Source organism: Cotesia glomerata, linkage group LG7, assembly GCF_020080835.1.
Source record: "Cotesia glomerata isolate CgM1 linkage group LG7, MPM_Cglom_v2.3, whole genome shotgun sequence".
NCBI classification, from domain to species: domain Eukaryota; kingdom Metazoa; phylum Arthropoda; class Insecta; order Hymenoptera; family Braconidae; genus Cotesia; species Cotesia glomerata.
The window spans coordinates 726,081-751,098 of record NC_058164.1 but is presented as its reverse complement, the minus strand read 5'-3'; the positions used below and the strand labels follow the sequence as shown (position 1 = coordinate 751,098).

At 30.7% G+C, this 25,018-nt stretch overlaps 4 protein-coding genes and 1 long non-coding RNA gene across 10 annotated transcripts in view; 2 read left to right on the top strand and 3 right to left on the bottom strand.

The window, feature by feature from the left end:
* LOC123268561 (protein dead ringer) overlaps nucleotides 1-2,912 on the bottom strand; it is a 73,867-nt gene extending 70,955 nt beyond the window's left edge. For all 5 annotated transcript variants that reach the window (XM_044733740.1, XM_044733734.1, XM_044733736.1 and 2 more), the window contains exon 1: nucleotides 2,111-2,912. In XM_044733740.1, coding sequence (XP_044589675.1) covers nucleotides 2,111-2,212 — 102 coding nt within the window. In that variant the 5' untranslated portion in view covers nucleotides 2,213-2,912. The remainder of the gene's footprint in view (nucleotides 1-2,110) is intronic.
* A 312-nt stretch (nucleotides 2,913-3,224) lies between these two features.
* On the top strand, nucleotides 3,225-8,649 carry LOC123269060. Its single transcript, XR_006510347.1, has 3 exons — nucleotides 3,225-3,432; nucleotides 4,064-4,166; nucleotides 8,369-8,649. It is a non-coding gene; the product is annotated as an uncharacterized LOC123269060 (long non-coding RNA).
* A 3,604-nt stretch (nucleotides 8,650-12,253) lies between these two features.
* On the bottom strand, nucleotides 12,254-14,894 carry LOC123269303 (Bardet-Biedl syndrome 1 protein homolog). Its single transcript, XM_044734909.1, has 5 exons — nucleotides 14,593-14,894; nucleotides 14,155-14,364; nucleotides 13,782-14,077; nucleotides 13,059-13,491; nucleotides 12,254-12,981 (listed from the first exon to the last, which is right to left on the bottom strand). Exons 1-5 carry the CDS (start codon nucleotides 14,767-14,769, stop codon nucleotides 12,337-12,339), a joined length of 1,761 nt encoding a protein of 586 aa, XP_044590844.1. The 5' UTR covers nucleotides 14,770-14,894; the 3' UTR covers nucleotides 12,254-12,336.
* Nucleotides 14,895-15,139: 245 nt separating this feature from the next.
* LOC123269304 (targeting protein for Xklp2-like) lies at nucleotides 15,140-17,359 on the top strand. 2 transcript variants are annotated; one of them, XM_044734911.1, is made up of 7 exons: nucleotides 15,140-15,492; nucleotides 15,579-15,651; nucleotides 15,738-15,816; nucleotides 16,060-16,194; nucleotides 16,262-16,582; nucleotides 16,931-17,089; nucleotides 17,151-17,359. In XM_044734911.1, exons 1-7 carry the CDS (start codon nucleotides 15,228-15,230, stop codon nucleotides 17,343-17,345), a joined length of 1,227 nt encoding a protein of 408 aa, XP_044590846.1. In that variant the 5' UTR covers nucleotides 15,140-15,227; the 3' UTR covers nucleotides 17,346-17,359. The 2 variants fall into 2 exon arrangements, with proteins under 2 accessions (XP_044590846.1, XP_044590845.1); XM_044734910.1 differs by having other exon boundaries at nucleotides 16,262-16,588.
* Nucleotides 17,360-18,395: 1,036 nt separating this feature from the next.
* On the bottom strand, nucleotides 18,396-24,406 carry LOC123268985 (protein dispatched). Its single transcript, XM_044734458.1, has 7 exons — nucleotides 23,702-24,406; nucleotides 23,505-23,642; nucleotides 22,566-23,228; nucleotides 21,421-21,802; nucleotides 21,123-21,324; nucleotides 20,669-21,056; nucleotides 18,396-19,967 (listed from the first exon to the last, which is right to left on the bottom strand). Exons 1-7 carry the CDS (start codon nucleotides 23,837-23,839, stop codon nucleotides 18,462-18,464), a joined length of 3,417 nt encoding a protein of 1,138 aa, XP_044590393.1. The 5' UTR covers nucleotides 23,840-24,406; the 3' UTR covers nucleotides 18,396-18,461.
* Between the last annotated feature and the right edge of the window lie 612 nt (nucleotides 24,407-25,018).

Sequence of the window (25,018 nt, the reverse complement as noted above, 5' to 3'; positions counted from 1 at the left end):
ATGTGTTGGTAAATTTTAAATATGTATGATCGTGTATTTTTTTATTTTGAAATTAAATGTAATTTCTGGCACGCAAGATAAATATATTATGGAGTTACTTTATGTTCATCATTTCAGATGGATATTTTATATGAGTGTGTGAGTAAATGCATGGATGTATGTATTTATTTATATCTTATCGAATTAAAATCAAATCAAGAGTATATAATATGTCACGTCACGGTTTCAAATAATAATTATCCCTTTAGAACTTTAGATGATATGGTAAAATGTAAATTCAATAGTTAACGAATAGACATGTAAAAGGACAATATGATAATTATTTACATGTATAGAAATAGTTTGCAAATAACTATTTCTATACATGTAAAATTTTCAACTAATAAAATTCTTCAATTTTTTTTGTGCTCCAAATTTTTTATTAAAAATTATTTGAAAAAAATTCTTTAATTTTTTTGTGCTCTAAATTTTTTTATCAAAAACTATTTGAACTCTAATTTAATATTCAAAATTAATTATTAATAAAAAAAAAATTAATTTAAATTTGAATAAAATTTAGACACCCAGGTCGTAAGATTTAAAAAAAAAAAATACATCCAATTTTTAGCACGAGACCGAAGATAATTCTTCAGCAAATTACCTCCAAAATCTAATTATTAAATTTTAATAGCGCTATCGTAAAACGGCGGATCGTCTTTAGGCATGGAGCCTAAAAATGAGCCAGCTCTCCTAGACAACCTCCATTAAAATCCTCCTAGCTTAAACAGGAATAGAAAGAAAGTAAATTAAAATAAAAAACTAGCATGTGATATGCGACATTGCGAGATGGCGTCAGTACAGGTAACTAAGTATCCATAGGTGATCGCACTCTTAAGAATTACCGTACACATATTTGCCCGTCTATTATCATTGTTATTGTTACTATCATGATTATTATCAGTGTTTTGTGTAGCGGTATATAAGTACATAAGTATAAGTATCAGTAATATATATGAGCGCTGACCGGTCGCGGATTGGCCACCTCGGGAATCCCCGCCTTTGCGCCGCGACGAGATCTCGCGAACGCGACTAACAGTCGTGGGGATCAACTCCAACCAATCCGTATGCTTTTGAACTGGTATCTCGTGTATCTTACCGGGGAATGCGCGCGGATTATCAGGCGCATGTCTCATCTTATCAAATTCGCACTCGAAAACTGACAGTGACACTCTGCCATTCATTTATTCATTTATTCTCCTTCTCAACTCTCCATCGATTTCAATTCTCATTAATCATTATCCTTACTTACAATTAAACTAAATTAATAACTCATTCTTCAGAATTAATGATTAAATTTAAATACAGAAATATTTGGGACTAAAATAACAATTGCTTGAACAAGTAAAATGTTCTCAAACCTTCTATTGAGTTTGAATAAATTCCATTTAATTCCTGGAATCAACTGCTTAAATTCTGTCAATAATAACAAAATAACTCTACTTTTGTTTAGATTGTATTGTCTCTTGAATACCGAGAATTTGCTTGTTATATTTTATATACAGTCTAGTATTAGCGAGCAGATTCTAGGAACTTAATGAAAAAATTTCTCTTGTCTGTAATATGATAAATAAAATAAAAATTATTGAACAAAAATTTTAGCGAAAATATTTAAAATATTTAAATAAAACCAAATATTTAATTTAACAGACATCTAAAAATTTATTATTTTTATTTATTTATTAAATTTTGATCCTAGAGCAAGTGCTCCCTAATTAATATAAAATTAACTATAATATAGATATGATATTAAATATAAATATTAATGAAAATAAAGTTAGCCGACATCTAAAAATTTTTTTAATAAAAAATAATTGCAAAAAAATTATTTCATTTGTTAAAAACTATAAGTGCAATTTTTTAAAAATATTTTTTAGTTATAATTTACTAAATTAAGCAAAATAAAAAAATCAAAGATGTCAGCTAATTTTATTATTATTAGATATTAATTAAATTATGATGAAAAAAAATTTTGAAAATAGTTTTTATAAATTATTTATTATAAAAATTCAAAAATGTCTGCTAATTTAACTATCATAATAATAATAATAAATAAAAAAATAAAAAAACTCACCTCAGAGCTGTCCGGTGTCTGGCGATGATGCATAGGCATGTTAGCAATAGCAACTCCACCGCCAGGATTCCCCATGTCCTGGTACTCGTCGCTTATTTCCATCGCGTAGGATGGCAACGGTTCTCTGTTCTTAACCCGAATTTTGGCTGATAAGTAACCGCTCCGCGGTTGTCAACGATGCACTAGGTCTACGTCTAGGTCCTACCAGGATCTCTACGTAGATTCCACAAGTAATTATATTTTTTTAACAGACAACTACTTTATGGCTCACTCGGTTTAATTCCGTGTAGATTAATTTTACGTCAGTAATAAATATTCAATAATAATAATAATAATTATTATTATTACTATTATTGATGTTATAATGAAGAAAATGGATGTAAATATCAGAACGACGACAATCCACTGGCAAAACACAATGTCTGAATCTGAACAGTCATGCGTTGCATTTGTTTTTAATTATTGGCTCCACTGTTACAATCAACAACTTGACAAATCACCCGCGAAAATATAAATTAATATTTTTCTAATTAATATTTTAATTAAACTATCATCATTATTTTTATTTGATTTTATTAAACTGACACAGTGTTCACTTCACGGCGATCAAGTACTTAAGCGCGGTACTTGAATTTTATTTAAAATATTTGTGTGAGTAAAACGGAACTGCGACCTTACCTCGGTGATATTAATACGAGATGCAGCGAAAGTAATTACGACTGTTAAATAATAAATCTGGTAAAAGACTTGGCAGCAGATGCGCGCGCGATTACGGTCTCTTACGGTCTGAGACAGGATCCGAGCGAGCCAGCGCCGACATCCCCTCTTTGAGATTTCAACCTCACTCGTAGGTGGAGCTGGCTGTCGCTGCTGGGAGGTTGTTCGACATCGACACGCCCTGTCTTCATATATTCATTCGGATCCTGATATTAAAATTATTTATTTCATGTCAACTTTTATATCTGTATGTATTTATATTTGTTTAATTATTATTATTATTGTTATTATTTATTGCTGTTAACAATACATCCAGGCATGAATTTAAATTTGGCGGGAAATTTAAGATGTCTGAAAAACACATGCTGATTTTTGGAAGGTTATGAATAATTTTATGGTTAATTTTGGTAGGTGATTTAAGACGGCACAATGGATCATTCTCAATGCAAGAAAGGTCAAAAACCATTCAATAGACAAGAAAATATTTTTCCCACGGAATATATATACATAAGTAATTATACATGTGTTCTTGTACTTGTCGACCGCCGAGTTTACAATGACAGTTTTGCTTATCTTCACTCAGTGTGGGTGTACTTCCTGATAAGGTATAGTAGAAATTGGAATGACATTGCGAAATTAATATGAATGCTGTTAAAAGTTATATTTTAATAAAATTAAAGATTAAAATTTATTTAGTAGATATTTAATAATTTTTCTAATAAATAAATTACTAAATAAAAAATTGACATTTAGAAAATTTAATAAATTAAAAATGTAATTTTTTTTTTTCATTTTTCGGAACAAATTTTTTTGTTAAATGAAATTAAAAAATGCGGTTGATAGCTTTGATATCATTTAATGACATTAAAAATGAAAATTAATTTAGCAGATATTTAATCATTTTTGGAAAAAAATGAGAGAAAAAAAATTGACATGTAGAAATTTTAAAAAATTAAAAAAATAATTTTTTGGAGCGAATTTTACTGTTAAAAAAAAATGTAAATCGTGTGTCTGCTAATTTAAATATCATTAAAATTAGCAGTTACTTGATCATTTTTTTTTTTTATTTAACAAAAATTTACTCCAAAAAAATATTTTTAAAAAATTGTATATTTTAATTTTTTTAATTTCTGTCAATTTTTTGTCATAATTTATTTGTTAGAAAAATTATTAAAATTATCAAATATCTGCTAAATTTATTTTCATATTTTATTTTTAATGGAACACAATTTTCAGGTAAGAGAAATTGTCAGTCCGCATGAGTAAGGACAAAAGAGCATTAAGCTTAGTACAAAAGGAGGCAGTAATCCGGATACCTGAATTCTGCTTTATCGAGACCGTAATTCAATTATTTAAAATTCCTTAGACTTAATTTTGAAGACAATAGAATTTTTATGCTATTTTAAATTCAATATTTCAATTTGTCTAGACACAATTCTAAGAATTACTATTTATAAAATTATTGAGTTTTATATAGTCATTGTAGTATTTAAATTTTATTTTAATTCACACAGTTAATTATCTGGATAATTAAACCATGACAGTATGAAAATTCTATAATAGATTTACGACTGTAAATTTTTCATACAATAATAGTATGATAAAATAACAAGAATTTATCACAAAAAAGATCGGTTCGATGTATATAAAAATATTTCTCGAGTGTAATCCATATCTCGGGCAGTACAGGCTTAATTTCTTGAGCTGTCTTTAACTCAGCTTCTTCACATCGTTTGTTCTCCATACCTTCACAGAGCTATATAGGCATATATCTATACACACAATATATACCCCTGTATCCCGGTATTAAAGATCGTATATGCAGAGAGCCAAGATGGCCGTAGCATTTACTAGTACTACAAATTACACGTAATTGTAGTCTGTGAACGCGCAGAACTATATAACTATACATCCAAAGGGTCAATCAACTCGCGAATATATGAGCAGAATTATAAATTTTATGATTTACGAACGCAATACCTTTTTTTAATTCTTAGTTTGCATTCTCCTGCATTATATTTTATACTCTGTTTTTATTAAACATAAAAAAAAAAAACCTGCAATTTGCTAAAAATTATTCAACAGCTTTTTTCAGTCCAAATAAAATATACACCATACACTTATTATGTTTAATTCCCATACAAAGTAAGTAAATTTTACATTCTGCCCCCTTTTATTTAATACTTTCTCGTGGATGTTCTTTGCAAAAACATCCCCCTATTTTAAAATAACAATCAATTCCCAGGCAAACTGTAGACAGAAGAATCGACAGTACGTATGATAGTTTAAAATTCCACGAAGATGATAATTAAAAATAAGAAATAAAAGAATAAAACTCGCGGCATTGAGCAAAGGGAGGATGTTTGAATAGCCGCGCCTGAGTCGTCATCACATCACAATATTTCTCTCTTCTGAGGAGTTTAGTTATTGAGTTTTGTTGAGATATTTTGTATTTTTTCGATTGACAATTCTCATGATTTTACTATCATACATTATATATATATATATATATATATTACACGTTTTACGTGATACAGTACGTATGTAGAAACATTTACCAATAACCACAAGTGGTATTAAAAAAATTATCAACTACATTCTCACGTACTGGTATGTCTCAGGTCGGCCGTGACCAACACATCCATCACAAACTACATAAAAACTTATATATTAATGCGTTTACAAAGCAATATAAAATCCAACGCAATCACACCTCACCTTTTATCTTCATCTCGTTGGTCGTCTTTAAATATTTGTTGATCAATATAATCATCTTGTTGGTTATTCCGCATTAATAAAATTTTAAAAGTTAATGTTAGATTCATGATCGTACATTAGGTATATCATTCTAGACTTTTAAATAATATCCTCTGTTGATTGATGTGAGTGTCTTGGGAGTTTTTTATTTCATAATTGACCTCATTCGAGCTTTTGTATTATGAAAAAGTTTATTTAAGAAAATTATTCCTCTGAAATTGATCATAGATAAAAAATAAAAATTTTTTATAAACACATAGTGACTGCAAGGTTGCTTGTTTTGAAGATTTTCCTTAATTTAAACAAAATTTTACTTAATTCAAGAATTTTTAGTTTCAATTCAAGACAATGCAACTCTAAAAAATTATTTTCTTGATTCAAGTTAATTTTTTTTTTCTGTGTACTGGTAAAATATTCGGTCGGCAAAAATGCCCAAAGAAATTGTCAGTTTAAAAAAAATTGAGCAAGTATTAGCGAGCAATTAAATGCAAAATTCTCGTAAATATATCAGAAAAAAAGTAATTTGAATACTATAATGAAACCCTTTCGCTTTCGGCGAGAATTTTTATTTGTTTGATAAATCGAGTGTTAGGAAGTGTCGAAGCGTACGGAAGATAGAACCATCGATATACATAATGCATAAGAGAATACAAAAAATCTGAAAGGAAAGAAAGAGTGAGCGGCGACGAGAGGGAGGAAAAGAGAGGCTCGATGGTCAATCCAACGGTTTTCACTAATTTGTCGTGCAGAGTGTGTATGTCCATTATTGTGTAAATGATTGACGAGCAGATTGGCACCCATCGTATTGGCAAGGACAATACCAGGATGCATCGGTGTAGGTATTAGTAGAGAATATCTATATGTATGTAGGCTGAGGATCCTTCCAGTACTTGTCGCCCCACGGGGTAATAATATATGGAGAGAATAAGAGAAAAGTTACCCTCCGCTACATCGTTAGTGAGCCGAATCAACCGGAAATTCCAGCTTTCGTAGCCTCTTCTTCATTCATCCGAGATAAAACTGCTAAGCGGCATGTATGTCCGGGCGATTTGTTCATCACCAACACCATCCTCTATTTATTATAGACTTTGCCACTGTAGATAATAAATACAGCCTAATCTATTGTATCACATGTGTACATATACCTTCTAGTCTATGTATATAGAGTTTTTAGGTTTTAAAAAGCTGATGATTGTCATGAAAATATAATTATGTTACTCTATCGAACTAGTATTACGGTAATAGGTACAACTCTTTTTTTATTACCTTGCCACAAAAACTTTCGACAGATGTTCCATTGATTTATTCTTTTTTTAAATAATTACTAGCAACCTTGCAGTCACTATGTGACTGACGTGACTTGTGAACTATAAATAAATAAAATTTCGCTTTATTAAATAATTGCTTTTATTAAATTGCACTGTTCTTTCTTAAATGTTGACATTTTTAAAAATATAAGCTCATTCCGATGTTACGCTCGTCAAGAGCTTTCATTTGAGTACCCACATGCATTTTTGATATATTTTTCATATATACATATATGTAATATATATAAATACATGAAAAATTGATGTGGGTACTCAAATGAAAGCTCTTGATGATTGTAACATCGAAATGAGCTTATATTCTTAAAAATATCAATAGTTAAGGAATGAAATTGTATCTTATCAACCCTAGTAGAAATAATCGAGTTTTCACTCGATATAAACCAGTAACTGGCCAGTGATATCGAGTAAAAACTCGAAATCACGCCATACCTACAACTAAGTCATAAACATTGGTCACACTGAGACTGTATCTTTACTAGTGTGTGTGTGTCTGTACTTACGCCTCGTTGTTTTAAAAAATATTAAAAAAACAGTGTGAATTACAAGCTGTAGGAGTAATTTTGAGTAACTCAAAAGACTGGGAAGGCAGTAGAAAAACCTAAATAAATATTTTTTTAATTTTCTCCAATTAAAAACAATTACTTTAATGTTAGATTTATTGTGATTATTCTATTAGTCTAATGATGTTATTTATTTTATAATATAAATAAATATAAATGAAACGTTTATATCATATCGTTTATTTAACATTATTTTTATTTTATTTGACAATTTTTTATAACCCTTGATAACCTCAATATTCAAAATTGACAGTTTCACTAAAGCCGCCATGTTTTGCTCGATCTCTAGTAAAACTGGCCAGTTACTTGACAGAAACTCGATATTGCACTGGCCAGTTACTGGTTTAAGTCTAGTCAAACTGGCTAGTTACTGGCTAAAAACTCGATATCATTTCTACTAGGGAAATAATGATATTTTAAAAGATATAAGCTCATCCCGATGTAACACTCGTCAAGACCTTTCATTTGAGTTCCCACATCAATTTTGATATATTTTTCATATATATAATTTGAAAAATTGATGTGGGTACTTTAATAAAAGCTCTTGATAAGTGTAACATCGGGATGAGCTTATATCTCTAAAAATGTCAAGAGTTCACAAGATACAAGGTTATTTCTTAATTATATATCTAGAGATACATAATTATTATAAATACTTATCATAATAAATTAACTATCGGTGAGAATGATATGAAACCTTGAAAAGGCACAAATTCAAGTCAAGACCTTTGCAATTACACTAAATTTTACCAAAAAAACCGATTTTATCATATGACTATCCTGGACACAAAATTTCTCTTATTCTCTTAATAATGTAGACTATTTACTTGCTTCAAATAAATTTTTTTTTCTATGTACGTGGTAAAAAGACTTTCCCAATGAATTTATTTATTTAGGTTCAGTTGCGATAAAACACTTGTCGGGAGATGATTCGCCGAGATCATTAATTATCGTGTATATAGCGAGTGTTTTGCGTTAACTTGCCTGGTAAAAAAGACAAGTCGAAGCTCAACAACTTGGAGGGGTTGTTTGAGAAAAAGATAACCGTTGTGGACGAATACACGGTTAAGTATAGACTCTTCTCGAAAGGCATTTATACATATAAAAAGAGAAGAAAGATTGCCAGAGGGAAGTTTTGATGTCGTCACGGTAAACTTAAATTACTTTTAAAGATTAATGACTTTATCCTTTATATTATCGATTTGTTTTATCAAATTATTTTGCTATTGTTTTTATTATTAAAAAAAACCCTGTTTATTTATTTAATTGAGTTAATTTTCAATTTTATTATTATTATTATTATTATTTGTTTTTAATGACTCTTTACGTATTGTACTTGTACGTATGTAGACAAATAAATTAAATGGAAGTATTGAGAGTAAGATTAATGATCTGACATTCGACAATTCGATATACGAATCATGTTTGACTAAAACGGAATTTACTCAGTACTCACTGGAATATTAATGACTTTAAATTTGAATTACCGATCTATTGTGTCAAATAAAACACCCTAATATAACTGTTAATAATTAATGTCCTGAATAAGTATATTCGCGGAATAGAATATTGAAAAGAAGAAAGGGGTTATCTGCTTCCATTACCAAACAGAATTATGGATTGTAATTATGCATATTGAGTCTAGAGTTTCTTAAAATATGTATATTTTAATGTAAAGATTTAAAGCGAGGCTGGTATTTGTTTGTGTGAGGAATAAAAGAATAATATCAAAGGAGTTTATATTGAGTGTAAAAATGTAATTATTGTCTTGTTAACAAAGAAATTATTGTCGTATTTATGTTAAATATTATCGAGTTTTAAATTCCGTCATGTTATTATTCAAATTGATTCTTTGAATACTATTTATTAATCGGCGATAAGAAAAAATTTTTTTTAATATTAAAATTATCTTTAATTTTCTAACAGTAATTAATATTCATGTATTTGTGTAATTTTAAAGCTAATTATGATATCTCGGTAAATGGTATCGCGATAAATATAATTATATTTATTTATATTTATATAAGCTTTAATATTGATTTATTACCATAAGATTATTTATTTTTAGCCCTAGACTTATCAGAAATTATCAGTAAATTAATTATTAATTTTTATTTTGATTTTGAGATTATTTTTGTTGATAAAAGAAGTAAATAAATTTTTTCATTTCATTCATAAATTTATATTTAAAAAATATTTTTAAAAATTTCTTTTAGAGTTTTTTTTTTAATTTTTACACCTTGAATGTTTTTTTACAATTTATTATTGAAAAATAAATGTTAAAGTAATATCAAATATATGTTACCTTCATTATCAATTATCATTACTTTTACTTTTACTTGATAATGTCGCACAAGTACTGACTATCGGTCATGAAGATTTTCTCACAATTTTTATTTTCAAAATACAGTCAAACGTTTACAGCGACATGTCGGTTATTACAACGAAATTTTTTAGTCCCGTCTCTATTACATATAAAATTCTCAAGCCAAAAACCGCTTATAACAACATTGCTTATAGCGACCAAATTCACAGTACAATTCACAGTACAGTAAATACTTTCATTCGTTTTGCAGTGAATATACTTATGATGTCATCAAATTCTTTTGCAGCTTCAAATTAATGAGAATCACAATTTTCATTTTAGTTTAGGTAGTTAGGCCTAAAAAGCAAAAATTCAAGAAATCTCCCAAACTCCGTATAGAAGTATTTAAATGCATAATACACCCGCTGTTAAAATTTAGAGACGATTTACCACGTCTAACCGAAGATAATTGCAATTTAAAACGACATTTTTACACAGGTGGTATGGGAGAAGAGAGAGAAAACCGCGAAGTTTTATTATTTTTGTATTGAAGAAATTTTAAGAATTTCACGAAAAATTAATATATTACTTAGATTAATACATGTATAATTACCCTACAAAATTCTGGAATTCCCTACCACGTACTTTTTGAGAAATCATTGATAAACTAGTAAAGTAAACAAATAAAGTCATGCGTGGAAGTAAGTGAGCAATAGCCCGTAAGAGAGGCCAGACTAGCGAGTGACAAAGACAGCAGTAGCATAAACTATAGGGTGGGAAAGAACTACCTTAATGGTCTTACAAGTTGTAGAAAACAATTTCGTTACAATCTTAAAATAATTCTCCGACAAAGTAACTGATTATTTTTAAAAATAATTATGTTATTAAATGTAGTATTGAAATTTATACGTGGTTTTATTAAAAACCATTTTATTAAAGTGTTGAATAAATTAATTTATGGGTAGTTTAATAAATGTTTGTTTTCGAATATAATCTATGCATTGCTAATTTTTACTTATAACGACTGTCGGCTATAACGACCATTAACAGGAGGTCCCTTCAATGTCGTTCTAAACGGTTTTCACTGTAAATCTCTAATATGTTATTTTATTATTCAAATTTTTAAGTAAATTTAATTGTTGCACATTTAACGTTTCACTTTATAGTAAATTTATTTTAATAAAATTTTATTAATAACAAAAAAATTAATTCAATTAATAAAAATTCCCAATTTTAATTTTACTGACTTTAAAAATTTGAATCATAGATTGAAAGTTAATTTTTAAATTAATAATATATTTAGTTTAAATGAATGAACCCATACAATTTTTTAAAATATTTTTTTTTATCCCAGTAAAATCAGAATATCTCAGTACACGAAGATGATTTTGTACACGATGATTTTTTACTCCAAGCGTATTTGGAAGCTGTGCATTTTTTTGAACAGCATTGTTCAGGATCGTGACACTAAAACCAAAATAAATTATCAATTATTCACAATTTACGTTGGAGTTTTTTTTTATCTATTTTACTGAAAGTACTTACAGGACCTTCCTTGATACAATTACTCGCTAATTTGAATCTATAACCCGTTACTGCTGATAGGAGTCCAACCATGAAAAAGAACAAAAAGATTTTCGAGATTTTCATTCTGTAAAAATTAAAAAAAATCTAAAATTTAAACAGTAAAATCATCTACTAGCCATATTTATAAAATAATCAATTATTTGTATTATTTATTAATGAGTATGCTTAAAAAACTTAGGTAGAAAAAAGTAGTGCTCCGAATGAAATTCTAATTTAAACTACTTACGATCGTGGGACAAATTATTTTGACGGATAATGGTCTAAGAAAAAAAATTTACCTTCTTTTATTTACCATTTAATGGTATTTTAATGACATTAAAAGATAAAAATTATTTTTTTTATGAGATTTTTATGACCACGATAGATAAAAAAAAATAACAAGATATTTTTTTTCCTCTTAACAAGATATTTTTTTTCGCTAAATAAATTAAAACTCGCCAAATTTGAAAATAATTTTTTTTAATCCTAAAATTTCGTTTATTTTTATCGAAAAAAAATGATTTCTCATGATCAAAACTTTTTTTATATGAATCCAATAATTGATAGTAATCAATTAAAAATAAAAAAAATTCCTTCATAGACTATCTTATCTTTGATACAAAAAATGTAATCAATATAAAGTAATTAACTTTGAATTAGTATATTACACATCTAGGGCAGTAAAATAAGAAATGTCTCAGATCACATGTAATTGTTGTCCGAGGCGAAGCCGAGGTCAACAAACATGTGATCTGAGGCTTTCTTATTTTCTGCCCGTGGTGTGTTTACTATTTTTCTCCTCGACGAAGGCGGAAAGCGGCATTTTCGTTTTGCGCAGCGGGAGGAAAATTGACGCTTTCCGCCCGGAGGTGAGAAAAAACTATTTAGCAGTCACTAAGAAAGAACTAGATTAATATCGATAAATTTTTTATTGAAAAAATCACGTCAACATTTTTAAAAATAACAAATTTACAATTATTTTTTCGAGCAAAATTACACTTCAATATCAGGCTCTGCGATAGGAATCATCACAATTGCGCTAGTTATTGGCTGCATGTTTCCTTTTTTGCACAAAAGCACTTTTACTTTTTCGGAAACAGCACTTTTGGGGGTAGCCTTAACCATCACGGGCATTTGAATTCCCGGAGTAAGCAGTGGCAAGTCCACAACCCGAGGCTTGATGACTGCTTCGTTTGCTCGGAAAACCAGAAACAAGGCCGGCTCGTTTTTGTCCTCGGCCATGCTTGCTACCAGGGTTCGAAGTACATAAGTAGGTCCTAGTCCGAGAACGCTGATCTCCATGGTAATTGGATTGTTGATCGCGTCGGTATTAGAAAAAATAACTTCATGAGCTCGCTTCTCGACCATTAGCTGAAGTCTCAGAAAACTTTGCTCAAAACTTTGGTAAATTTTCTTGGCTTCTTGTCTTTCTCGCATCATTTGTTCGACAAACAGTCTAGTTTTTTTGGGAATTGAAAATTTAGATCCCGGGTTTGTATTCTCCGAAGCGCTAGTTGATGATGCTGATGATCCTAGTCTTGTACTGAAATTAGCAGTTCGTTTTAGGATTTTCACACACAATCCTCCGTTTATTGTCACCATTGCTAATGCGCGTTCTTCTTGTCCCATTCTGCCGAACTAAAAAAATTAAATTTTTAAGTTTTTTAACAGTGAGGTCAATGATAATTCTTACTCACAATTCAACAAAATCTTACCTTCATTGCAGAGATAGGTTCAAAAGTTGTTATAGTATCAACATGATGTTGCGAATCGTAAATGACAACTCCAACCTTAGGAACGCTAACAGCAATCAGTGACAAGCCCGACTGAGGAACGGGAATGCTTATCATATCAAGAGCTAGCCCAGGTAGTTCAATATTCCATATCCGCTGTCCTTTACCCGTGAATCCAATAACAATTCCGCTCATAATCACTACTGCTAGACCATCGCCGGGTAAAATGCACATAGCGACGGCCGGGTTGGGCAAATCATCCCAAAGTTTTATTGTCCCGCAGCCTTTCTTCAGTGAGCCGAGCTCCATTTCCCTCCCGGTTACGAAAATTTGGCCCTCGCCTGACCACAAGCCCACGCTGGCTGTCGTCACTGGCGCCCAACCTAGTTGGAACTTTTCTATCACGTGAAACGACCTGTGAAATTTTTATAATTGAAATTTATTCAAATATAAGCTCATCCCGATGTTACACTCATCAAGAGCTTTCATTTGAGTACCCACATGCATTTTTATATACTTTTCATATATACATATATATATATATAAATATATAAAATATAGGAAAAATTGATGTGGGTACTCAAATGAAAGGTCTTGATGAGTGTAACATCGGGATGAGCTTATATCTTTATAAATGTCAATAGTTCACAAGATACAAGGTCATTTCTTAATTATGTATCCTTAGGAAATTTTTTTTTAAGCTACCTTGGATCCAAAATTAAAAGATATCCTTCCTCTGTACCGACAACCAAACAACTGCTCGCCGGATCGTTCCAAGAATCCTTTCTGATGGTTCCAATAGTGGTCGCACAGTCTGGGCGGTTTAGAGGAACGCTTCTGTACAAATCCGCAAACTCTAAGCGCAAGTTTTCGTCCAGCGATAAGAATTTTAAGGTTCTTGGAGTTATAAAAGCTGCTCCAAGTTCTTTTAAAAGTAAATCGAGATCTTCGTACAACATTTTTACGTTCAATTCTTGCTCAACTCCAGCTTTGTGCCAAATCTGTTAATAACAAAAAAAAAAAAAAAAAAAAAATTAAAAACTATCACAGTAAACTGTAATAATTTTATTAAACTTACTTCTTTCTCTTTAGGATGAGCGTCCAAAAAAGGTAGACGGGATTTAAAATGAGGTTTCATATTTTTATAAAAAAATATATCGGTACAAGACGCAACCGCTACTACTGCCGATTTTGGATCGTTATTTTCTGTGTAAAATCCTACTACCCCACAAGGGGGGTGTAACATTGTGTACTCTTGTACTTGAAAACTTTCTTTGAAAACTCGTACCTAAAATAATAAATATTAAAATTAAATTAGCCGATATCTGAAAATTTTTATTACAAAAAAAATTTATTTAAAAAATTCTATCTTCAAAAATTCTAAAAAATTGCAAATGCAATTTTTTAAAAATAATTTTCTAGATCTAATCTATTATTCAAGAAAAAGTGTCTGCTAATTTCAATCCCTTACAAAAAGTCTAACAATTAAAAACACAAAAACTAGTAAAATATTCACTTTAGCAGAATCTTTTAATTCATCGCCCAGATCAATTACAATAAGCCTAGCTTCGCCATCTCCAGCGACATCCATCATCTCAAGACCTCCAGGAAGTACATTTAACTTAGCACTAGGTTCCCAGACCGCTTCCAGCCACCTGCTGCTGCTCAATTTTGAGCTGATGGCTCGCTCCATTTTTGCAAAAAATTTCACTTTAAATAAATTTATAAATTTTTAATCAAACATGAAAATTTCAACCCTCAAAAACTTTTTATAATCAAACATTTTGAGAAAAAATTAATTTTAATTCAACTCTACAAGTTGTCAACAAATAAAATACATCAAGTGTTTGTTTTGGTAATTGTTGCCATGGAATTCACACATACAACATCTGCATGTGTGCTTACACACACACCACACATGATTAAGCGCCGACAGGTATAGTTCAGTACGTACAATAGTCGCGCTAAATACTTTTGAAATAATTCTTCGGATTACCGGCAACTAACACGTCTATTCTTTGCCTTCCACTAATTTCTTCAGGCATTATCATTGTTATTATTGCTATTGCGACAATACTGGACTTCAGTTTTGTTGTCAGTGCGTTTATCGTTTCATACTCAACTCGAAAATTGGTTGAAATTATTTTAAAAATGGATTTTCGCACAAGCACACCGCTTGTCTTTCCCAAAGCACATTCGTCGCGTGTTCATCCAAATACCGAGGATCAAATAAATACTAAGAGATTGTTTGTTAAAACTAATGATCCAAGTAATAACAATAATAATGCAAATACCAATAATAATAGTAATAATTATAATAGTGGAGTGATTTTTAATGAATACTGGGACAAAATTAATGGCCCAAAGTTTGTCGATTTCGCAAATGGAATTCCTGAGCCACGTGATTCATTTTTTGGTAAGTATTTTTTAGATTATTTTTGAAATTATTGGGAAAATTTTCAACGAAATTTATTTCGTTGATTATTTTTGATTTTTTTCAAGATGGACGCCAGTCGATTTGTCCGACTCCGGTGAGTGAAGAAGAGGCTATGCAAATTGATAATGGTATTATTAAGTAAGTGGTTTTATTTATTAATATTAACTTCTTCTTTATTTATAAAATTTGAAATTAATTAATTAAATAATGAATTTTTGTTTTAGTACATTGGAAAATATTTCTTTAGGATCGGATATCGGTGAGGAAGATATTACGCTTAAAGCTGATACTACTGCATTAGAGGTAATTTAATATTTACTGTTAGTAATATTATCATTATTGTTGAAAAATTTAATTTCAATAAATTATTAAAATTTTTTTGTTTTAAAATTTTTGCAATAATAATAATAATAAACTCTTTCAATTGGTATTATTATTATTATTATTATTAAAAATTGAGTAAATAAATTTGACGTGTAAAAAAAAAATTAAAAGCCCCAAAAATGTTTAATTATAAATTAAATTTTATTGTTATTATTAATATAGCAAAGTATAATTAATTACACTACACCCAATGACGATCGAAGATTATCACGATTATCAACAGCACCCCAGCCATTTAGTTTTGAAACGCGTGAAAAAGAAAAACAAGAGCGCAGACAAGCAAAAAAGCAATATCTGGTATAAAAAATTTATTTTAATATCAATAATTTATTATTCTAGCAAATTAATTTAATAAAAATTTTAGATGAGCGTAAGCCAGCAACCCCCAGAATTCAAAGCTCGAGCAGCGCCGAAGTTTAAAAATGTCCCGAAAAATCCTATCAAGCAGATTAAGAAAGAAGAAAAGCGAATCTTCCAGGAGTTTATTCCAAAGAAGGAAGTTAAAGTTATCCATGAGATTAAGCCGGTTTGCAGAGGAACTATCAAAGAAGAAGCTATATCTCCAATACAGTTTCATTCTGCTGCAACAGCTGATAAAAGTGTTTCTTGTAATTCTGATGAGTTGAATAATTATCTGGCTCCTCAAGCAAAGAATAAGGATTGTGCCGAGGCTGAGAACAAGAAGGTTGAGGTATTTATTTTTGGTTGAAGGAATATATAGAAAGAAGACTAGTGATTGATTTTTTATCTTTTTTTTTATGGACTAATTGCTGAAAGATAAAAACGAATATTAGATCTTAATTCAGTTTCATTGAACCGTTGATTAATTTAATTATATTTAATAGTTTTTTTACAACTTCCAAGTTAATATAGATATTAATTAGTCATCGAGATTAATTAACTGTTCATAAAATCATTAGTCTTCTTTTCTTTAAATAAAAAAAATTCAATTGATATTAAAGAAAAATTTCTTGTACAAAAATGCCCAAAATAATTTTGTAAATTTTTGTTTTGATTAAATTTTTTGACTTAGGTATGGAATCAAAAACCTTTCCAAGTAAATCTTCCAAAGCGCAGAATTTTGGTACCAAAATCTCCAAAATTACGTACAGCTAAACGAGCTGAAGAGCGAAAATTATACGAAGAAAAATTGCGACTCCGCGAGCTTGAATTTGAAGATTTGAGAAGAACGGTAAGTATTTTATTTTTTAAGAGGCTGAATCAATAATTTAATTAATTAAACAAAAAAATAGTTATCTGAATCACAGAAAGAAAAAGAAAAGGATGAAATAGCTCGCTTACGTCAACTGGCGACGTTCAAAGCCCGCCCGATGCCAAAGTACCCCGACGTCAAGGTGTCGGTACCATTTAAGCGGCCTCTTGCCGACCCAACAGTTCCTCTTATCAGCAAACGTCCTCGTCTAGGTATCTCGAAGAATTCTCGATAGTTAAAACATTTTTTTTAGATTAATTCCTTGTGACAGTGCAGTGATTATGCACGATTATTAATTAATTAATTAAGTTACTTAGCTATTATAAATAGAATAATAAATTAGAAAAGAATTAAGTACATCAGGCAATTGTATTTAATTTAAGTCAAGGTACTGTTTATACAATATTCAATATATCGAACATCATTATTTTATAATATTATAATATTTGTGAACAATTATAACAATCATAACGTACAATTATTTTCTTATGGAATATTTTTTTTTTTTTTCACAGTTCTGTAACAATAAATGATACATTTTTTCTTGCATGATTAAATACTGATTCATATTTTAATCAATCCCACATAACACTAATAATTAATTTATCTTAATAGTAATTACAGTTAATTGTCATTATAAATTCATAATCACAATTGTTACAGCCTTTTTATATTTATATATAAACATTTATATAATTATTATTACATAATTATTTATCTTAACAAACACAATTGTTTCAAAAATAATCATTTATTGAGTCTTAATATTAAGTCAACTTTTTATCAAAATAATACTTTAATAATGGAATTTATTGAAGAGAAGTTTAAGTGTTAAAAATAGTTCGCCTATTAATTAATAATTAATAAAACTTTTCTTCAAACTAAAAAATTTCACATTGAAATAAATAACCATGTAGAAAAATTAAAAAGTAGCACCAAGTCAGTAGACTAAAGTTCAATACTAAAAACACAACCATCAGATTACAATTACAATTATATTATCATTAGGCCCAAGATTTTCTGAAAATATTAATTAAAAAAAAAAAGTTTTTAACAATTTAATTTTATAAAAAAAGTTTCTTACAATTTTTTTTAAGACCAATAAAAAAATCCGCAATTTCAAAATTTAAATCTATACTGAATGATTTTAATTACAAAAATTTTAATTTAAAAATTCTGGCTTTCTAATTGGTCTTAATAAAAAATAAAATTTTTATAAACTTTAATTTCTAAAAATTTAATTAATACGACCATTATTTTCGCGGTAGTAAAAATTTAACCTCATTAATAATAACAATAATATATTTTTAAATAAATGAAAAAATCCTGAGCATTCGATTAAAATAAAAATTCACTTACGTCTAACATTAACATTGATAGAATCAGTCTGATTAGGATCGAGATATAACAAGGGGGAAGAGGGAGAGGGGAGGGACTCCGACCCATGAAGACGAATCTCAACCTCTGGACAGTGCAACTGACAAACAGTACTGGAAGTACTTAGATTAGACTCAGATAACATGCACCCAGACTTGTTTTTTCTTCTCCATTCGCCTTTCCCACTTCTACAGCTATTTCCAGCACTATCACTAGTGTCTTCCTTCCTCTCCTGTTCATCTTCCCCACAAAATCCAGGCAAGAGCCTCTTGAGCCTAGTATAATGAAACTGCGCGAACTCCGGGGAAGGTCCTACCACAGCCAGGAGCGGACAGAGGAAGAAAGTCGCGTATAACCAACTTACGCCCATAATTAGGAGCAAAAAAATCGCGATTTGGATATAAGCGAGCACGTGGGAAGGCAGCATTAGCGCCCCAGAGACTCCGCTGGTGGCCGCGGCCATCAAAGTCGGTCCTCCCATTTGCTCCAGGACTCTCTTCACCCGGTCGACTCTCTTCTCGGACTTACACGCACGGTAGCTCACGCTGTAGTGCAAACTAAAGTCTACCGCAAGCCCTATCGCCGTGGAGACCGTCACGCTTTCTAAAACATTCAGTCTCCAGCCTAGAAGCACCAGCGCGGCGACTGTCGACAAAATGGCGCCGCCGATCGCCAAAATGGCGTACAGACTGACCAACGGGTTGAGCGTCACTAGCGCCAAGACGATCAGCGCGAGGATCATCGAAACTACCATCGCCCAGATGGTTCCTTCGTACAGAGTCCTCTGGAGCTCGTAGAACTCCAAATAACTGACGAACCAGCCGTTCTTCATCCCCTGGGGCGCTGTGGTCAGCTGCTGCTGCATCCACGTCTCGACTTTGTTATAAAACTCGTTCATTTCTGCGAAAGATAGGCTGTAGGAGTACGTACTGTCGTATTCAACTATCAGCACCATTATTTTTGGCACTGGCATGTTTTTATTATAATTATTGTTATTAGTATTGTTGTTATTATTGTTGAAGAGATAAGTAGGCTTGACGGAGTCCTTTAAATACTTGATCCCTCCGGCGACAGCCCCCTCGCGAGTCCAGAGGTGGTGAGGAGTTCTGTATAAATCCGCGCTTGCTTCAGCGACGCAGCGCCGAAGCACGTGAGGCTTGTAAGGATAAGAATTTACGTCGCAGCAAGGCGCTCTGCTGAGCTGAGGGTCCCCTGGGTCCTCGCACCGGCGGGTCATCCAGGTGCTGAAGGACTCGATGAAGCAGTTTGACAACAACGGGCCTTGCGTGTCGTGGTAAAATGGCTGGGTTCGTAAATTGTGGCAGAATTTTCGTAACCACACCTGCGACTTTTTGTCAGATATGTCGAAGGTCTCGTCGAACTCGAGTTCTCCTCGGGATGTTGGATCTAGGTAGTTACCGTTGTCAACTGGCTTTATTCCCCAGACGAAGCGGAGAGGCAGTAGACCTTCACCGCCGTCCTGAAAATTAGTTTTGATAAAAATTGGTTACTATGTAGCTATTAAATATTATAATAAACTACTTAATGAATTAATAATAATTCTTGCACAGAGAAAATTTTAAGGAAGACAAAAATTATTTTGGAACAAGAAGAAATTTTTAATCTTTCTTAATATTTTCTTGAGCCAAGAATTTTTCTTTTCAGTGTGCCTAATGAATTAAAAACACTGAATGTGTCTAAGAAGGTTCTAAGAAGAAAAATTTAGAAATTTGTTAGAAACTTTTGGTCTTTTCTATGTTTTTGAGATGACTGTACACTGAAAAAAAATTTAACTTGAATCAAGATGAACACTTTTGAACCAAAAATAGAATTATGAAGAGTTTCATTGTCGAGAATCAAGACGAAAAATTCTTGAATCAAGGAAAATTTACTTAAGCCAAGAAAAATTTCTTAGTTTAAGAGTTTTTCTACTCAAATCAAGAAGATTAAGTTCTTCAAAATTATTTACTTAATTTTTTTTCTATGAATAACAATTTTTGTTATGGCATTTATAACTTTGTACGTTTTATTTCTATTGATATTTTTTTAATTTCATAAATGTATTTTTAATTTTTGTATTTTTCTTTTTTTCTGGTTTCTATGCACATGTTTAATGTACTTATATAAAAGTTAATAAATAAAATAAATTATGGAAATTTTGAAGAAAGGGTTTGTAATTACCATTTCTAATTTTTCAAACCAAAATTTTCGCTTGTAAAGAAGGTCATATCGCTCAAACTGATGAGAGCTGTCGAATAACTGGAAATTTGGGGAGTCTGGTAAGCGTAATCCTGGATAATTGAAGACAACCATTCCACCAGCCAGTGCAGCTGCTCCTAATATTGGCAACCAAAGCCATCTTAATCCAATTACTATTTTTGTTAGAGTGTTGCTGAAACCCACTGAGACTTTTCCCATGGTAATTTTTAGCGGGCGAATTATTTTTCGCACCATAAAATTTGCTGGTGATAAAATTACAAAGCGACAGTGCTCGGATACGACGACACTCGCGGGTAACCATGTTACCATTAGAAAGAAATTTGCTATCACAGTCATGCCTGAAAACAAACTGTTTATTTTTTATTAGTAAAATTTTTATTTAATTTATTATTGTAAAATTAAAAGTGATGATTACCTGAAACAGTTGATAGCAGTGACATTGCTGACAATTGACGCAAAAAAGGCAACAGCTGTCGTCAGCGACGTTACCAGCATCGACGGAACAGCGTGGACCAAAGTTTTCTGTACTAACTTTGTCATTCCGCCGCTGGATATTTTTTCCTGCTTGTTTTCTTCCCATATTTTGCAAAATATAAATGCGTCATCCGCACCGATTCCTATTTGTAGTAAAAAAAAAAAAAAAAAAAAAAAATTGAATATAAATTGTTATTGTTAGAGCTAATAATAAAACGTAGATAATAATAAAATCTCACCAACAGCGACGACAATTGCCAATAAATTCATAAAAGGAAAGAAATTGATTCTGATGACCAGAGTATAAATAGCGTATGAAATCCCCAGGCTAAAAATAACCGCGAGTATCGCCGATACCGTGAGAATAATTGAGCTTGTGTAAGCCCAGATGCAAAAGGTGACAAATGCGAACCCAGATAACAGAAAGGAGGAGTCTGAAACAAGAAGACGGTCGAACAAAGTGTCTTTCAGACCTAGCTCCATTCCCATCACCCGGAAGCTTCCGTATTCTAGTCCGTCTATCGCGATGTTTTTGTAGAAATTCAATGACTTCGCGCTGGCAGCCATCGGCAGAAATAACATCGCCACTTCTAGGGTTGCGTTTGAGTTGTTTTTAATCACCTATATTGATAATTTTATTATTATTATTATTATTGAAAAATTTAATTTCACTAACTTATTACATTTTTTTGCTTTAAAATTTTTGCAATAATAATAACTAGCAACCTTGCAGTCACTGCGTGACTTGTGAACTATAAATAAATAAAATTTAGCTTTATTAAATAATGACTTTTGTTAAATTGGACTGTACTTTTTTAACTATTGAACTTTTTAAAGATATAAGCTCATCCCGATGTTACACTCATCAAGAGCTTTCATTTGAGTACCCACATGCATTTTTTATATATATTTCATATATTTATATATATATAATATATATCAATATATGAAATATATGAAAAATTGATGTGGGTACTCAAATGAAAGGTCTCGATGAGTGCAACATCAAGATGAGCTTATATCTTTAAAAATGTCAATAGTTCACAAGATACAAGGTCATTTCTTAATTATTGACATTTTTAAAGATATAAGCTCGTCCCGACATTATACTCATCGAGACCTTTCATTTGAATACCCACATCAATTTTTCATATATTTCATATATTTATATATATGTATATATGAAAAATATATGAAAAATGGATGTGGGTACTCAAATCAAAGCTCTTGATAAGTGTAACATCGGGACGAGCTTATATCTTTAAAAATGTCAATAGTTCTCAAGATACAAGGTCATTTCTTAATTATGTATCTAGAGATAGAGAATTTTCGAATGCAGCCTAAATACTTATCATAATAAATTAAATTTATTGAATAAACTTACATCTGGTGACATAAAATCAGCGTCCAGCAAATAATGAAGCAAATGATACAGCGCGTTGTTGTGTTTGTAGCACTCAGCAGGAACTTGCTTCTGGCAATTGAAGTCCTCGGAACAATCAGCTGTCAAATGATGGTTCCGGTAATAATAAGCACATCTCTTCAGCAAAGTCTCGACTCTGGCTAAATCAGATTCAGTTACACCTAGACAAGAAGTGCGGTTCGACAGAAAAGCGACGTAGTTAGCCGGCGACCAGCTCCTGCAGCATTTCTCGCTGTCCGAGCCGTGATCTGTGGGCTTTTCGCAGAGATAAGGAAACTTTGGGTTAGCTCGGAGCATCGCGTCAATGTGACATTGCGCCAAAACTCCCTCAAGTGACCAGAGGTTCTTGTCCTTATTGTCCGAGCCGATTACTACTCTCGCGTACAAGGAATTCGGCAGGTGGCAGAAAAACTCCTCTTGGGTGTTGAGTTCTACTTCGTGGATGTGCTCCGGTCGGTTTTTGTTGTTTTTTAGCTTCAGGAGCTCGTCCCATTGGTCTTTGCCGTCGTTAGTTGCTGTTTCATTAGAGAGTTTGTTGTATTTTTTCTTTTTGGATTTGTTTTTTGGCTTTTTTCGAATTATTCCCGGGATTGTTCTTGTTCCGTTGAAAGAATCTGTTGTATTCTGATGGAAAAATTCATTTTTGTTTAAAAAATTTTTATTTATTAATTATTTAAAAAATTAATTGAAATAAAATAAAAAAAAAAAATTAATTGTTATAATTTTATTAAAAATAAAATTCTAGGTGTAGAAATTGTTAAAAATTATAAAATATAATTTTTCAAATAATTTTAATGTAAATAATAAATATTTAAATTTTTTACCCCAAAAATTAAAAATTTTAATTTTCATGATTAAATTATTTCTGAAGATAGTTCTAAAATTAATTGAAAAAATTACCTGTTTAATTGATTGCAATAAATAATTATAATATTCAACAGGATTGTCAATAAGTTGTCCCCGAGCACCAGTTGCTTTTTCCAAGTTCATCCAAGCAGTCAATCTCTGAGCAACTGCTGTCCCACGTGCTTCAAATCCCTGTCAGAAAAATAAAAAATATTAAATATGTATTGATAAATATAAAATAAAATACTTACCATTTTTGGATCGGTAAAATCTGGAAATTTATTAGTGGCCAATGGAACTATTAGGCATGTCGATGATAGGACAAACACCGCTGATAATATTGCATAAGGATGATGAGCAACAACTCGCGAAAACCACCAAATTTCCATTATTTATTATTTTTATTGTAAAATAAATTAATTCCACTGATTTATTTTAAGTAAATAAAAAATTAGATTATTAATAGAAAAATACTTGGGTTCTATTTTTGTATAAATCAAAATGGTTGTTATAACTTAAAATAATGACAAATAAATTTATTAAAAATGAGTATAAAAATAAAGCATGACTTTTGAAATAGCCATGACTGAGGTAATAAAATTTACGGCTACTAAAATTGTTTATGTGTTATGTTTAACTGAACTAACTGTGTACTGGGCTGTATAGTCGGGACTATTAGAATAAGTACAAGCTCGAGTGTATGTATGTGGGTGTTCTGCAGGTATTATATGTAGCACACAGGAGCCTGCGAGGCCAGTTTGTTTAGATCTTATAGATCCTTGGACTGTACTCTACTCCTTTTTTGGTACAATTTCGTCTCTTCTCTCTCCCGAATATTTTTCGGCGAATTCTTCCACGCCGGTGCGGTCTTTTTCGGGGAAAGAAGCTTTGCAGCAGCCAGTCAGATAGGTTCCTATCGAATGGACCAATGTTAAGAGATCTAGAATTTATAAAAATTAAATTTTTCCTTAATTTTTATAAAAAATTAATATATTTTATTTTATAGTCAAAAATATTGAAATTAATAAATTTTTTATAAATTAAAAATTTTTCAGCTTTTTTTAATTATAAAAAATGTTTTCCGAATTAAAAAAATCAATTTAATTATATTGATTATATTCTTTCTTTACAAAAAATCAATATAAAAATTAAATAATATACACAGAAAAAAAAATATTCTTGAATCAAGTATATAATTTTGAAGAACTTTATATTCTTGATTTGAGTAGAAAAATGCTTGATTTAAAGAAATTTTACTTGATTAAAGAATTTTTTTTTTAAATTATATTCTTGGCTCAAGAATTTTTCTCTTGACTTAAGTTAATTTTTTTTTTCAGTGTAAGTAAAAAATTTGGATAAAAAACAAAAAATAATCGGATAAAATCTGAATGAGACTTTCCGGAACCAGAATCCCCGGATACTGATTCTGTGATATGAATAAGATTGGTGGATGGTGACGATGGTGACCATAGTTCCCGCGCCACTTCCCACACATCCTCTGCATACTCTTAAACTCTTATATACATTATCGTTTAGTATTATCCTCTCCCCTACTACGCAACATGCTC